Source organism: Poecilia formosa, unplaced genomic scaffold (assembly GCF_000485575.1).
Source record: "Poecilia formosa unplaced genomic scaffold, Poecilia_formosa-5.1.2 Scaffold1, whole genome shotgun sequence".
Taxonomy (NCBI): Eukaryota; Metazoa; Chordata; class Actinopteri; order Cyprinodontiformes; family Poeciliidae; genus Poecilia; species Poecilia formosa.
In genome coordinates, this window is record NW_006799940.1 from 6898620 (window position 1) to 6915596 (window position 16977).

General features: G+C 38.3%; 1 protein-coding gene across 1 annotated transcript in view; it reads left to right on the plus strand.

Annotated features, from left to right (window-relative positions):
• Positions 1–16977, plus strand: part of LOC103135080 (methyltransferase-like protein 24) — a 35582-nt gene that overhangs the window by 5029 nt on the left and 13576 nt on the right. The window contains exon 2 of the mRNA XM_007547677.2: positions 15254–15352. Within this exon, the coding sequence (XP_007547739.1) occupies positions 15254–15352 (99 nt within the window). The remainder of the gene's footprint in view (positions 1–15253; positions 15353–16977) is intronic.

Sequence of the window (16977 nt, forward strand, 5' to 3'; positions counted from 1 at the left end):
GTGTGTGTGTGTGTGTGTGTGTGTGTGTGTGTGTGTGTGTGTGTGTGTGTGTGTGCGTGCGTGTGTGTGTGTTTAAAAGAGACTGCTAGGGGGTTCGTTTTCGAGAAAAGCAGTCTCGAGGAAATCTATTCTCTCAGCTGTCAGACAGCCAAGTAAATGGAAACACGTCTTCTTTAATCATTTACTTCACATGGGCGTTCTTAAACACTCGGGAAAGATGAGAGGGATGAGTCGGGACGTTATAGACAAACATGAGATGTGCTGGCCCCAACAGCAGCGACAACAACAGAGAGGAAGGGAGCGGAAGAGACGGCAAAAGAGAAGAGCAGCTCAAGCATAGACTGATGACTCAGCCGCTGACTTTAATACAGTAATAAACAGAGTGCTGCCCTAACGTTGCAGACACACACACACACACACACACACACAATGACACACTCAGAAAATATGGTGCCTACACACTCCAGTGGATTTCTCCTGGTCTGAATGAAACACTAGCCTGAAAGGAAACAGCTGCTGGGAAGCTTCAAGGGTCACGAGAAGTGACCACATGACATCTTGATTTAAGGGCCTTTGCTTTCCTTGTCTGCACTGCTGTCACTTTCTGCCAACAGCAGGTATAGAGATGCGTCCTTTTCCCTGGTTGGATGGGGGAAGTGAGGACCAAAAGAAACAAGAGAGACTGTATTTGCGTGTACATTTAAATGCCCGCAGTACCGTCTGGTGGAGACAAATATACAGCTGGATACACGACGCATAGGTAGACATGAGGAATAAAAATGGCTCTAGAAGCTGTGAAGTAGCTGATTAATGATAGTAGATATCATCGTAGAATAACCCAATGAAATTCTTTTGGCGGTGATTTTCAGCAAGTACACCACTGTTGTAAATACGAGAAATGCTTAAGCTCTTCCAGATCTTCTGCATTTCATCACGTAAAATCTGGCTGCCAGTTGCGTCTGTTTTATTTGGTCTTCCTTTCTCTCCAAAAAACCGTATCCTGGATCAAAGCAACGACAACCCCAACGAAAGTATGAGCAGCTTCAACACTGACAACCTCCTGCAGAGCCTCACCTTTGTCTCAGCAGCTCGTCATCCCCTTTCTGCTCATTGGTGGATTTGATTTCTGTCAGTGGGGCAGAGATTCTGAGTCACCGATAACTAAATTTAAGTTTGTATCTAACCTATAAGCTATTATTGCATTTGGAAGTTTTATTCTTTTTCTCATTTCCGTTAGTATTGCACCTGTTCCAGCTTCTTCCATTCTTCTCTGCAGAGCTTCATTAGCTCAGTCTGGTTAGATGGGAAGCGTCAACAGACACGCATTTTCAGCTCTTTTCAGAAATGCTTAGTTGGATTTAAGTCCAGCCTCTAATGACAAACAGCTTCTAAGGTCACTCCTTTATCTTGGCTGTGTACAGAGAATGACTGGATGGACGATTTTAATGTGATAAACGCTGTAAAAAGACATATTCAAGCTTCTTTTCAACGAGGGCTTTGAGAAGTGCACAACTAGCTGTCCAGTCAGTAGATTCTGTCAGCTGAGCTGAGAATCTCTGCAGCTCCTTTTAAATTGCACAATTAAGTGGGCTGAATAAAAACATATTTCACTCTTTAGTGTTTGACTTGAATACAATTTGAAAAACGATGTACCGTTTTCCACAATTTGTGCCCTACTTCGTCTTGCTCTGTCACGTAAAAATTTGATGCAAAACATTGAAGGTGGTGGTGGTGATATGACAAAAAGCAACAGTTGTGTTTGAAGCCTCAAAATGAGAACGGTTGCAAATGAAAGAGGAGAAAAAGGAGAACCAGCCTGTCATGGATTTTTAAATTGATAATGCCAGATAGGAAGTCAGATGCTAGATGCCACAGTGATTGAATAGATAAGCGTTGTTCCACTCCAGCGTTTCCTGCATCGTGTAGCGTGCTGCACTGAGTTGATTCTTTGTCTTCTTGGATGCTGCAGAGTGTTTTGATTCTCTGTATTTTGTTTTCTCAACAACACCATTAGTATGAAATCTACTTACAGTCTAAAACATTTCTAAAAATGACTTATTTGTCCATCTTGAATGACAGAATGTTTCTGCTCTCTCATACAAAGTAGTTTAACTCATCTGGAAAAAAAAAAAAAAAAAAGCTTTGCAATTACACACGTGTTGCAAAGAACTAACTGTTCCTAGAACATTTAGTTCTACCACATTTGGTAACACTTTATTTGAAGGGGTGTGCATAAGACTGACATACCAACTTCGCATTAAATTATCATAATTTACAAAATCATACAAAGTTGGCACTTTTAATGGACTTTTAATACAACTTTTAGAACAACTTTGCATTAAAAGTGTCATTATTTACCGAATGACACTTCATGACAACAGTCATAAACATTCATAAAAACTTCTTTATGTTCATGACATGTGTTATGTCATGTTTATGACAGTGTCATGTCAGTATTATGCACACCCCTTCAAATGAAGTGTTACCCTTTTGTTCTACATATTTGACTTAATTTACAGCTTCTTCTATGACACTCGCTTCACAATCTATCAATAAAAATCTTTTATCAATCTTGATTTTCTTCACATAAGAACCTTTGAAATGCATTCACTGCCATGACTCTTATCTCGCAGAAAAAGCACTGCAAGTATGTGGACACTGTAAAGTTTTTTTTGTTGTTTTTTTTATTTTCCAAATGAATTCTTTCCCTGAGATTTCTTCCAGATAAGCCAAATGCCATTCGCATGTCAAATGCGCTGAACTTCAAAGGCCAATGACGGGCAGCGCAGAGATCAGAAGTACGAACCGAAGTGAAACCGTGGATTCTTTGAGACAGCCTTTCCACATTCTGACATGGAAAATAGTGACAGCCCACTGAAATGATCATGTAGTGATGTAATGAGCGAATGTCATTCAGTGCCTCAGCCGTGTTTGTAAAGATGGGAGGACACGTTTAGGAAAATGATTTGAATTATTTTAACTTATGTAAAAAAAAAAAACAATGAGCATTTTAATCAGCAGATTTTCATTTTTATCAAATTTGAATCCATTTTTCTTTTTGAAGAACTATTGCTATATATATATATATATATATATGTATATATATATATATATATATATATATATATATATATATATATATATATATATATATATATATATATATATATATATATATATATATATATATATATATTTTTTTTTTTTTTTAACTAGCAACAGCATCATTGCCATTGTGCCAGAGTTCTCCTGAAATAGATTGCTGTGGACTGAGTGTAACAGTCCAGCAGCCATGTGAGCTCCTAGTGGAATTTATAAAACAGAAACCCAGTGACCATTTGTCCTGGCACTAAAAGACTTCACTCTGCAAAGACTGATCGGGGTAGAGAGGGGGCTATTAGAAAAGAATGAGAGACGTTGACTTATCTAATCCCAAAGGTGTGACTGGAGTTAGTTTGCAGACATTATTGGGAAGCAGGGAGTCACAAGAAATCAGTGGCTTAGAATCCAGACATGTCGCCTGGGTCAAACTCTCCCTCCCTGCTCTGAAATGACATGCTAACTACAGGTGCTTGCTACAATTAAACTGTTAGGCTGAGCTTTTTTCTATGCTTTTAAGATAAATTTAATTCTCATTCTCTGTTGTTTTTTTTTATGTTTGTTTTGTTTTGTTTTCTGTAAGCTACATAACAAAAATGTTGTGCCTGTGAAAATTCTTCTCGATGAAGCTCTTGCATGAATGATTGTAAACATCTTTGCACCTTGCTCAATTTGACAGTAACTATATTATCTTTAAAGAAAGAAAATAAATATCTGGAGTATTTCTTTGGAGAAATATACAGCAGGTGATAGGGAAAGGTTTGTCTCTCTGATCAGCAAAAAAAAAAACCGCATAAATAAACAGGGCTACAGAGTTTAAAATCTTGGAAAAGAGGTTTTTGTTTGTTTTTTTTTTCAGTTGAAACTCTTTAAGGGGCTGCACAGTGGCGCAGTTGGTAGAGCTGTTGCCGTGCAGCAAGAAGGTTCTGGGTTCGATTCCCAGCCCCGGTCTTTCTGCATGGAGTTTGCATGTTCTCCCTGTGCATGCATGGGTTTTCTCCAGGTACTCCGGTTTCCTCCCACAGTCCAAAAAACATGACTGTTAGGTTAATTGGTCTGTCTACAATTGCCCCTAGGTGTGAGTGTGTGTGTGTGTGTGCATGGTTGTGTGTCTCTGTGTTGCCCTGCGACAGACTGGCGACCTGTCCAGGATGTACCCCGCCTCTTGCCTGGAACGTTAGCTGGAGATAGGCACCAGCACCCCTCCCGACCCCACTGAGGGACAAGGGTGTTCAGAAAATGGATGGAAACTCTTTAAGGCAGATCATTTGTGGGTCTTTAACATGGCAATAACCCAAAGCTAATTGGCTCAAATAGCAGTCTGTACATTTTCATGATACAAAGATAACCCAATCGAATACCAATGTTGCTTTGTTAATTAGTTAAATATGGCAGTTGTCATTTCAGCATCTAACTCCTCTAAGCCTAGCCAAATTGTAATTAAATAGGACATTTAATGTTAAAACCCCTTCAGGACACTTAACTGAAATAATTCTAAGTGGGCTAAAATTCCTCCACAACTATTAGAAAGAATAATTTTCAGTTATTGGAGACGCTTCATGGCAGACGTTGCCACAAATTAACCAATAAATCCAACAATTGCCACAAGCAATTATCGGTTTTATTGGGAAAAATACTTTTTCACACAGGGTTACTTTTTGTCTTTCTGAGGTCATTTTTAAAAAATTTAGTATCTACAAACTGGGCCTAAATCCCCAACTACGCCCAACTAAACAACAAATATGCATCTTGTCAGTGTATTTTTCCATTTGTACATATAGGGATTAAGTATGTTTCCTCATAGTGATGTGCAAATTTATTTTTAACTTTGTTCTTATATGTTTACTCAATATTCATTGACCAAGAGATGATCGGAAAATAATTTGTGCCGAGTTACGGGGGCTGGAGCAGCACAAAGAAAGCTTTCAGTTAATCAATTAATCTCTCTCTCTCTCTCTCTGCAAGGCTTACAGAAAGAGCTCAAAGTGTGACTTTCTGAGGCTAAGCATGATTTTCATCTTGTACATGGAAAAACTGTAACCTTTTCATTATTGCTAATCACAACCAGATGCTTCCAGCGGGAAAACAAAAGGCTTTGTGCCCACATTAAGGAACAGTTGGTTTATCATGTATGCTAACTGCTAAGACATAAAACTGACCGCAGGAGGGAAAGGGTTAAGCTGTCAGATCCAGAGTCCAGATCGCACAATGCTCCCTTCAGACATATCCGCCTTGTCTGAGACATTCCAGAAAGTTCTGGGCCTCTTTCTCCCTTCATATGAAAGAGAACATTGACATTTGGAGGCCTCAGTTCCTCTCATAACAAATGTAATGGTAATTTATTTTAAAAAAACACACAAAACATCATTTCCTCCTCCAGGTCATTATGTCAGGAAAGCAGGATTTTATTTTTTGAAACAGTCTGCATTCATTGGTGTTTGACTTCCATCAAGAAAGATTTCCCTTCAAATAATCTTAAAGCCTTTAAAGCTACTGCGATTGTTTTGCTATTTCAGGCATTCAAACATTAAAATGTTCAGCTCTTGTAGGACTTGCAGGACTGCTTTTGCTATTTAAAACTTCTATACTTTTTAAATGATCTAACTTTTTATAACCACTCTTCCTGGGAAGACGCTGTGAAATCATACAAACACCTTGTTTTCTTTGCAGGCTAACAACTGTGCCTTGTTTTCAGCTTGAAACACTCAGCATAGTTTGCTGATTTTATTACAAAGTTTAAGTTTTATTGGGTTTTCTTTGTCTAATCCCATTTTTCCCTAGGTTCATATCATCACCCACTCTACCTGATTTTGACAGTTTTTGAGGTCACTCCTAATCACCCAAAAAATGTGTGCAAAAACATTTCATTATTAACAACCGAAGGACAGGACTCTTCAGGAGTCCCTCCCACAAGTCTCTGCAGCACAACCACTTCATATTTCTCTAACTGCACTCAAGAAAATAATTCTACCCAGAAAATCCATCAAAAAACAAGTTGCAAAAATGCACAAACCTGATCTGTAAAACCAGAATGATGTAATTTTGCTCTTGCAGCTATTGGAAAGAGAGAGAGCAGAAACAAGCTGCACAAGCTCCTCCAGTGCAGCTTTCTGCCTTTAACTTTTTCGAACAACAGCTGGCCAAAAAAAAAAAAAAAAAGACTCGTGGTTATATATGCTCTACCCTCCACATGCACTAATGTGTTCCATGGTGAATGATTTGCAATGGCCTTCACTAAATCTGGATTGAGATTAAACAGGCTCCGCCAGCGTATCTAAATTACTTCACAGCGATGTAAAAGACGGATTGTCGGGGATCTCATTAGGAGTGAATCATTTCTCGACCTCAAAAGAGAGATAATGTAAAGTGTGAAAGCTGAGTTAGCCAAGCTGCACAAAGCAAACGAAGAAGTAGTAACACTGCATGACCAACATAACAATGTGTCTGATTCAGAAAGGTGATGGTAAAGTGTGGTAATATAGTGGTAAGCTTGGATTCCTCGGGGAGCAGTTGTGGTATTTTAGAGAAGTTAGCCACTCTAAAACAAGAAAGTCAACAAAAAAACAAACAACAAAAAAAAAACAGTTCAATATCACAATTCTAGATGGATAAAACTCACATGAGAAATCTGACTTTATTAATTAGCTACAGACACACAGCTCATACAAACACTTAGCTTGTATTTCATAATAAAAGACATCAAAGCGAGGCACCCCAACAGGCTTAATAAATATACGATTAAAATAAATCAGACAGCCGAGAGTAACTGATGAAGACGTCTTCAATTAAATCTGTTCGGTCTATTTTTGAAAACAAATTAGATGTTTCTAATCTGCATCCTATATGTGCTGCCTTTTATGTAATCAGATTGACAGTAAGTAATATGAGACTAATTGACATATGGTAGGAAAACACCAGCTGAGTGCTGTTAGAGAAACCACAGCTTGATACTAAGTACACCAAAGAAAACATTTTCTCATGTAATGACTTACTGAACACCACTGCTGCCGCTTTCGATGTTTATTTACAATTGCTGCAGCAATCCATGTAAAAATGCAAGACATATTGTGAAAAAAAAAAAAAAAAAAAAAAACTAAAGTGGATGCGGTAACAAAATGAGACGTGCGCTGACTCTACATGCCTCCTTCGGTCGGTCCGTCTGGCTGTCAGTCTGTGACACGATCTCTGTTTTCAGCTCCTTTTCAGGAAGTAAGTGTCAGATGGTGCTCAGCGTGCTCCCTCTGCTCTTCCCAACAAGGCATCAAAGACAGATCTCATAGCTGGGATATTTTCCAGGAAGCTGAGCAAACACTTGAGTAGAAAGCTTTGCAGGCAGGGATGCACAGTGGTAACAATAAGACCCCCATCTGTCTCAAGAGATGCTGGCCAAGAAGGCCCGATTTATAACAGATCCAATGAGGGCAGAACAGCTTCTCAATAGCAGCTTGGTTCATTTTTATCATATTTTTGCATCTGGCATGGAAGCATTCGGTTCAATGCTGCGATGAGTCGCATCTCATGTGTCTAATTGTACATATATGAACGTGTCTATGAGCACAGGGTCAATGATATGAACTGAACTATGCTTTAAAGGCAAAAGCTAGAGATTTAAGTTCATGCAACAAGCATGGAGACTAGCTTCGATTGAATATACTTGAATGTACCAGTGTAAAGGTGTGTGTTCAGTGAACAGGTGGCTGTATTATTGTTATCTTCATTTTGTCTCGGACATAGGAAGACAGACCTGGGTATAGCATCAAATCCATTCTGTTGCTGGTTATAGAAACACTGGGATCACTGGGATCTAAATGTTTTTGTTTTTTTGTGTGTGTGTGTGTGTGTGTGTGTGTGCTGGTGCTAACTGCAATACAAGATGATAGCAAACAAACAAAGATTTTCTAACAGAATCAGAAAATGTTTATTCCTGCAGCTTTGACAAACTTTCATACATGTGGAAGCCATATTGGAAACTTATCTCAAGGTTGCAAGGGGATCTTTATCTTTCCATGTTGCAATTTTGACTTCTTTGGGTTATTCTATTTGATTTTTTTTCTGCTTAGAAAATGACAGTTTTAAACTTGCAAGCACAAAAAGCACACGCATTATGTCACAAGTACACGGGACAGCGTTGAATGAAACATTCTAGAGAGCAAACAGCACCGTGAAGTACCTCATAGGTCTGCAAAATAAGAGTCATTGTCTTAGCATGAAATGTTCCTCAAACACTAGAATGATAAAACTTCTTGGAAAAACCGTTATATTAGTGATTAATAATTTCTAAGAACAAAGCAGCGTCCTTGGCATCACAAATTATGAAAACCAGTAACAACACCCTCTATAAAGCTATTTGTCAATATAACAGAGAATAGTGTCCAAAAGAAAAAAGTCTAGTGAGTCTGAAGCAATAGCTCCTTGTAGTTTTTAATTGATATCTTCTAAGTTTCTGTAGAATCTGTCTCAGCTGCAGTGAAAATAGCAGCTTCTATGTAATCAGGAACAGCAAGCAAAGGTTAAGTTTCAGAATATAGATTTATTCATAGTCTTTAATAAAAGCACTACACATGTCAGTATGTTATGTTTTAAATGGAAGTGGGGATTCCAGTTCTGGTAAAAAAAAAAATAATAATAAATAATGATGAACCATGACCAAATTACCTATAAGACAGAGGTGGATTGAATTAAAATAGTGCTCCTACATCATTTTTCTTCTTGTCACTCTCCATTTTAGTTTTAATTTAATCCAATGGAAAAGATTTTTGTCAGTTATCCTTGTTTCCATTTTAACTTGCAGAAGTCTTGTTTCACCGAAGCAAGACTAGATGACCAAAAATACTCATGCTGGCCCTAACCCCACATTATTTAGCTGAGATCTTTTCAGATGTGACATTTTTCAAGCTCTCCCTTTTACACATATTCTCTGTGTGTATGTTAGACGTTCGTAAGAAGAGAAGCAGCAGTTGCTCTTTCTCCTTTCGAACTATCCCTGTATTCTCCTTCCCATCTAGTCTGCATTTCATTCACTTCTTCGGCCCTTCACAATCTTTCTGTTCTTTTGAGATTAACGTTTTCAGGATTACTGCCTTTCATAAGAAAAAAAAAAGATCATCATAATCCCCTGATTTAATTCCCTTACATCCCATGAGCTCTTCAACTCAATGAGAGACAGTGAGCTGGAATAGGCTGATGAGTCAGGCCTGCCGTGATGTTGCACAATGCAGAATCATATATGGTTTGACACCCAGGCTCTAAATCACCTAAATGAGTCAAAAAAGTTGATCTTAGAAGGCTGATATGTTACGCATTTTTTATGTATACACATGAACGACAATACTAAAGGTTCAGAGCTGCCTACAGTGCAGACAACTAAGAGCTTTCACCGGCTGTCATTGAAAAACAGTTAAGACCTGTCTACTAATAAGAATATTTGTTAAAAATATATAGTTTGAAAACAATACATGCTAAAGAAAACTGTTGTCGTTTTTATATTATGAGTTTCAGCAGAATCCAACAGAATCAAAAACCACTGCAACCTTAATTAAAAAAACTAAAACATAGTATATATTATATTATGATTAATAAGCATCTTTCAGGACAGCTTGAGAGTAAATAATCATATCTTTTCCCACTGCATCTTTCTTCCTGTCTGATATATTTCTGTGTCATAATTAGGGTTCAGTTGTTTCCCTTCACAACATTTCAGAAGGAGAAACTGTTTTCCTCTAATTTTACATTTCCACTACATTAGTTAGAGACATGCATAAAAAATGTGATCGATGAACCATTTTTTTTGTTACATAATATCCATTTCCGCACATATTACTAAAGTTGGTATGTCAAGCTGTTGAATGTTACTTTATTGTTACCAAATAATAACAAGCATTAAAAATAGGTTCTTCGAGCACTGACATTCTGTCAGCTGTTGGCAAAGTCTTAAGCATTAACATTCTCTCAGAAAGTTTTTCTTTAATAGAAACTAGTTCTGTGTAAAAATGGCTTCCTAATTTGCTCACCCTCTTGAACAGATGTCTTCCTATGTGCCTAGTATGAGTCAGAGAGGCATTTACTCTAGACAGACCGTGAGAGGGCCAAAAAACACTCCTTTGATGATTAAGGTTACAGACCGCTGTCCGAACAGTGCAGCTTGGCCATGTTTTACAAAAAGCATCTGGACAGTGATGGGAACAGAAGTGCCAAAAACGAGCAGGGGTTCTGAGCCCTCCCCCTTTCTGGCTCCGAACCATTTCACAGAGCAGATTTGGCAGCACTCCCTGTTTTATTCTTTCCAACCTGCTAAACTCAACTCACCTGTGGCTTGATTCGGCACACGGTTTGACTCAGTGGTATAAATTTGTTTACGCAAGCATTGATTTTGTCCCTTCAATTTCGCCGATCCTACATTATCGTAGGGGATTTTTTTATTCATTGGCGTAGGTCCACAACCAGCAACAGAAATCATTCTCTTCACAGACTTTCTGCGTTCAACATGGTCTTGTTTATTTTTAGCCCCACCTCTCACCTTTCTCCCTTCTTTTTTTTTAGCCGCCTGCTACGTTGAGGCAAACAGTCCTGTCTTGTTTTATCCGGCCTTCTCATGTTCACTCATCCGTCCTTCTGTCTCTGGGGAATTATTCATGCTTGGCCTAGCTTCTCACACCTTTTGCACACCCAGGCTCTAAGGCACACATCCAAAAACAGCTTCATCCAAACATGCAAATTGAGCAGAAGGCCAGATTCCATGTTTATTTAATATTTAACATGCAAAGAAGAGAGACGAAGTATCTTTCTGTACAAGTTTTCAGATTACACAGTATTATAAAAGTAACGTTGACCGGTGAAATTACCAAGAATATGGTTTATTGAAATGTTTTAACATATAAATAAATAACTATTGCCAGAATAGGTGTAACTGTAGATAAATTCTGCATTGGTCCAATGGAAAGAGGTTTTTCACGCCAAGCACTTACCAAAAGGTAAAGACTTAACCGCACCACTCCAAAACATATAAAAACTTTTATGAGCAACACTTTCTCAAAAACAAGATAAAAGAGAAGACATAAATACAAGAACAGGACAAATCACACAGAAAAGTACGTTTTGAAGACCTGGCCAACCTCTGAAATCTACAATATTTTTACAGCCCGATTTTATGGCTTTTATTTGCAGAATTACCAAAAACATAATTTTTCCCCTACTTTTCAGTCCTGCTGTACATTGTGTTGGTCTGTCACATTTTTTCATTGGGAAAGTCCTACAGTGAGTACTTACTCTGATTGATGTTCTCGAGCTGGCACATTGTTCGTTTTGGTCGTCATAGTTACCATGCCCCCAAAGCTCAATTTATCACCACCGTCTCAGTTGATCTTTAAGATGTTTCATTTCCTCTGAATTTCTTCTGAATGTCTCGCTGCACCTCCTTTGACATATGTCTTCCCGAAGCTCATATCTGTAAATGTTTAATTTGAGTACCCTCACCTTCCTAATATCAAATTAAGCCTGTAATTTTTTTTATGGTTTCAATCAAACAAACTTTGTGGAAAACACTATTGACAATTTTGCTTCTTGGTATTCCATTTCCACTGCCACTTATGTGTAATTTGTGTTCGATGTGCAAAGGTTTTCTACCTTCGCTGATTCCTAATTGTGATTATTTAGGGCATTTAACGCCAACATAACAGAATTAGCACAGCTCAGATCACACCTCTGAGTAATGTTTGGTGCATTTCTTATTAACGCTGCTCATTATCGCTCTCATTCCAGAGATGCTGATGACTTGTTATTGCTTGAAAGAACTTGGAGTCTTAAAGCAAACCTCATCACAGCTCACCGACGATTCTTCAGTCAATAAAAGACAATAATCGTTCATTGTTTAATACATGCCTGGACAAAAATATAATCTAATAAGCCCTTTAGGATGAGAAGTATGTAATAGTTTTGCAGTTGAATAAATATAGGATAAGATTTTCAAATATTGACGCCTGTACAGAATATTTGCTTTGGATGAATTGTTGGGTTAATATGACTCCTACAGTGCAAAACTGCTGTCAGGTATGTATTGCAAGCAGAAACAAATCAGAAAATCTCATTGTCCTTTTCCTGTCCATACCTACTGAACTGTGTCTTACCCTATATTCCAACCTTGCAAAGAGTCATTTGTCCCAGAAAGCAGCCCTCTCATCAGTTCCAACCTTGTACTCCAGTGATGTATAGGATCTGACAGCTAAGCAGTCCAGGTAGGACTCAGATGAAAAGGGCAGCTCAGATTTGGAGAAGCCTGGGGAGCTTTCTGCGTTCCCAGAAAGCAGACAGGTGGATGTTATTTGTCTACCTATGCATGAACTCTCCATCTGTACAACTGCCTCTGTCTTTACGACCGTCTCTTTGTAGCAATTCTGTTTGGAGCCGATGGTTCACGTCTCCTGTTTTTCCGAGGGATTATTTCAGTGTCAGCTGTATCAGACAGATTTCAGATATTTTTTGCAGTTCGAATTAAAAATTTTCAGAAAAGATGAATAGCAGGCATTTGTTGTCTAGGCTCAGTGACTGGAGGAAATCTGTTGGAATAAATGATCATCAAAATCATTCCATTCATCAGGGTTTTTTGTAAACCCTGTAAACAGTTTGCACAACCTTGTTTTCATAATCCTGACTGTTGTACATAACCTGAGTTTGTGTACATTTAGGTGAGGCATTAAATAAAAATAATATTTATGGCTTCTTTAGGACTCTGAGTATTCACAAAAAGGAAGTTTCAGTTTCTCCTATAACATTTACTTCACTTATTGTCATGATTGTGTGGTTGTTAGTGGACCCAGATGCAGAGAGGCATAGACAGCTTCTAGGTAAAGAATTTTTCAATGAAAAAAATTATGAAAAAAAAAACTTACAAAAACCACAGGGAACCAGGGCAAAACAAAAGCTATAAAAAAAAAAAAAAAAAAAAAAAAAAAAACAGCAGTAGGGAATATGGGGAAGAAACGGGGGAAAATAATGGGGGGAAAATAATGGGGTATAACAGGAGAAGCTAGCAAAGACAGAATCCAAAGTGTGTATGTACGGGGAGAGTTAATGTGGAACAATGGACCTGGGCTGATTGACTAACTGACTGCAGGTGTGAGGGGTGAGAGAGAGAGAAAGATAGAGAGAGAGAGAGAGAGAGAGAGAGAGAGAGAGAGACAGAGAGAGAGAGAAAGTGAAGTGGGCAAGGGAGAGCACAGTGGACTAGGAATTAAATCTAACACTAAAGAATGAGCAGGCATAAGGAACATAGTTAAAGTAAAGCACAAGGAAAAACTAGACACAAGAAAAATAAATTGGAATCACTAAAGATGAAGTGAACTAAAGAAAAACAGAAACAAGACTGATCTAATGAAAACAAGAAACTAACAAAATAATAATGAAACTAGAAACAAATCAAACTCCAAAGCAACCTAAGATCCTAACACTTCTAATCAACTCAACAGTCTATAACCAAAGGATTTCTCAAATAATTGCGTTGATATTTTTTCCCTTCGTAGTAGGCTAGAACTTGAGATAACCATAATAGATATCAGCATCTTTTGCTCAAATAGATTTGTCTAACAAAAAAGCTCCAGATACAGTGATTGTTTTTCTCCAACAATTCATTAGCGTGTCCTTGTTCAGACAATGACACACAATTTCTGCATAAGCTGAAAAGGAAAGGATTTTAATAAAGGAAGAAGCACAAAAGGTAACGGATAAAATGCAGATAGGGAGGGAGAGACGACAAGTGGCATGGGCTCAGAAATGTGACAGTCTGGAGATCAGCTTAAGACTAAATGCCAAAAAAGCTGAATGGCTGCTAAGGTTCTGCAGCCATTAATTCTTTAGTAGCTGAGGCTGTGTGTGCCCTGGCAGATTCCAGATCAGCACCACTGGAGGAAGAAATGACACATATGGGGCTGTCAGATAATTTATCAGCAGAGAGCACAGGGTTTCGGTGCATTCAAGGTGATTACAGATTAAAGTGTCATGGCTTTTAATGCGCCTTTGTGCTTCGAATGAAAAGCAAGAAAGGCACCTCAAGTGAATTAACCAGCAGACGATTATATACCTCGCCAGGCAGTGATTGGCCTTGGACGATGTTGACCAGAACTAAACAAAACACAAATAATATGTGAGATATATCTCAAGGATGATTATTTCAAACCATTTATATGAAGCATTAGAACATTTTAGTTGGGCTGCAGTATCTAAACACCACTTTAGGAGAAAGGGAGGAGTCTGCAACAGTAAAACAAGACATGATAATTTACACCGCTGCTGCTAATGCACCCTTGGCTCATGAAAATGATTGTGCAAGCAACTAATACGTCATAACTTGCTCCTTCTCTTATAGTTTGTTGACTGGTTCGCAGCCTTTGCTTTAATCATAAACAGACACATTCCAGTAGAAACAAAGCAGGCCATGAAGAAGATCGCTGCCAGTTCTCTGGGATGTGGTAACTGCAGCATCAAGCTGCATCAGGTCTTTCCAGAGAGACTTTTCCTAGGACTTCTGTTCATCTGTTAAACTCCTAACCAGTTGCATCATTTTCAATAAACTTGAAAACTACCTAAATACACGGCAATCCTGGGGGAACAAAAGTTGCTAGAGGCTATGAAAGACTTAAGATTGGGCAATTACCCTAGACGCACAGGGATAGCCTCACTTTCCACATTCCTTTAAATGACTAGAATCACTTTCCTTTCACTTTCCGGTTATACACCAACCTTTTGTTTTTTTTTCTGTCACATGCAATCACAAAATGTACTTTGAAGTTTGTGGTTATAATTTGAAAAAAAAAAAAAAAAAAAAGGAAAGTGTTGAAAAGTTGTTCAAGGACTGTGAAGACTGTAAACTCACAGAAATGCCAGACATCATTTTAGTAAAATAACATTGGTAGCGAATGGTGAGAGTTTGTCACTTAAGTACGTGCAGTTGCACGTCCTCTCAGAGTACATTATGACCCAGTTCTATCAGTGGATAATGCACAAGTGGGTTATGATACCTGAAATAATCAAGCTTTACCCCTACACCTTGCAGTGAATTTCTTGAGCGTGCCCCACTTATAGGTTATGTAATCATATTTTTTCTCTCTTCCCTCCCCCCCCACCCCACAACACACACATTGTATGTTTGTGTTTTTACCCACAGGCTCTGCGTTGGCGTATAAATCTCCAGCCCTGGGCCAGTGAGCGCCACTCTCTGGAGGATGAAGCTAAAAGGTTCCTCAGCTACATCACCACCCCACAGGTGAATCATTGGTCGAAGAAGTACTGCTGCCTAAAATAATTTTCTCTTGGATGAAGCCGTTTTTATTTTTTTATGCACACGTGATTCTCTAGTGATAACAGCAATTAACAGCTGGAGACACTCTTATCCTTTTTTGTTGAATTCAAGAAGACTGCATATAAAATACAGACTTCTTAATACAACACAATGCAGCATAATATGGAGACCCAGCTTTACCCTGCTCAATTCTTTCTATTGTTCAATCTTTTTTAGAGGTACTAATGCTGCTTAATCCATTGCTACCCATGTCAGTTTATCAAAAATACATACCACCCTTCTATCAAAAAATTCAACATTTCTAACATCCCTAACCCATCGATGATCACACCTTAGCAACTCTCTTTATAATCTATTTCATGTTACTAAAATGTGTTGCTAAAGTAAAATAAGTGTTCTATAATATCCTTATATTGAATGGATGTTGTGGCATTTGTCTTTTGAAAGTCAAATAAAAAATAAAAAACATATGTTTTGGAAGGAAAAAATGAAAACCTGCAAAAATCTGTTTGCAACTTGTCAGGGAAGTTCCCACGAGGTCGACAGTAACACTAAAAGAGCTTCAAGAAACTCTGTCTAACAATGGTTGCCTTCTACATGGAATAACAATCTCCTACACTCCCCATATATCTGGAACAAGGAGCACGGTTGCGAGACAAAAGTGTTTTCTTCCGTAGCTAAAACCTTGTGGGATAATGAGCCACGGTCTGATGAAACCAAATTTGATCTTGGAGGTGTCTACAAGAAAGGTGATTAAGAGGAATTTTAGTTTTTTTAGCATCACGGAGAGTCTAATGGCCTTGCCAGAGTCCAGAATTTAACCTGACAGAAAACCCATTGAGTCACCTGAAGAAGACTAAAAACTGGGGATTTCGTTAATGCTGAGAGCATATAGTGGTTTTCAGAAACACAAAACGGCGGCTTTGATTTTAGCTATTTGCTAACGCAGATATTTGAGTGCGACATTAGCGCTAAAGGAGAAGCAGGTCATATAATTAACGCCAGAACAAGGTTGTGCCTCTCAGACTACAATTAAGTGACACTCAGATCTCTTCTATATGCAGCTCAGCTATTTGTCTTGCTCGGTCGTGCACTGTAATTCATTACTCTATTGATTACAACATAGATGGATCTCACAGCACCTCTATTCAGACCGAATCAATGAGATGCTGTAGTTTGTTTTGTTTTTTTTTCTTCTATATTAGTATTAATTACAGCAAATCGATAGAGATGTTCTGCATCATGATTAAAGAGAAATCCTGTAGGCCTGTGGCACCGAGAGATAATTTTTCTCTTTGTTCCCACCCCAAGCCCATTTGAAGACTTGCGTTTTCATCACCCAAAACTAAATTTGGCATTTTCACTTTAATGAATTCGTCATGGGGATAAATTGGAATCTTATCTGTTTCTCTTTTGTAATGCAGCAGGAACAAAGAGAGTCTGGGTCCAAATTACTAAGACTCATCACTTTATATCTTCAACAAAGTACAGATTCAGCTCGTGTGTGCGTGGGTGTGTGTGTGCGTGTGTGTGTGTGTGTGTGAGTGGGTGCTTTTTGGTTATTTGCATGCAGGGAAAGCAGGAGAGAC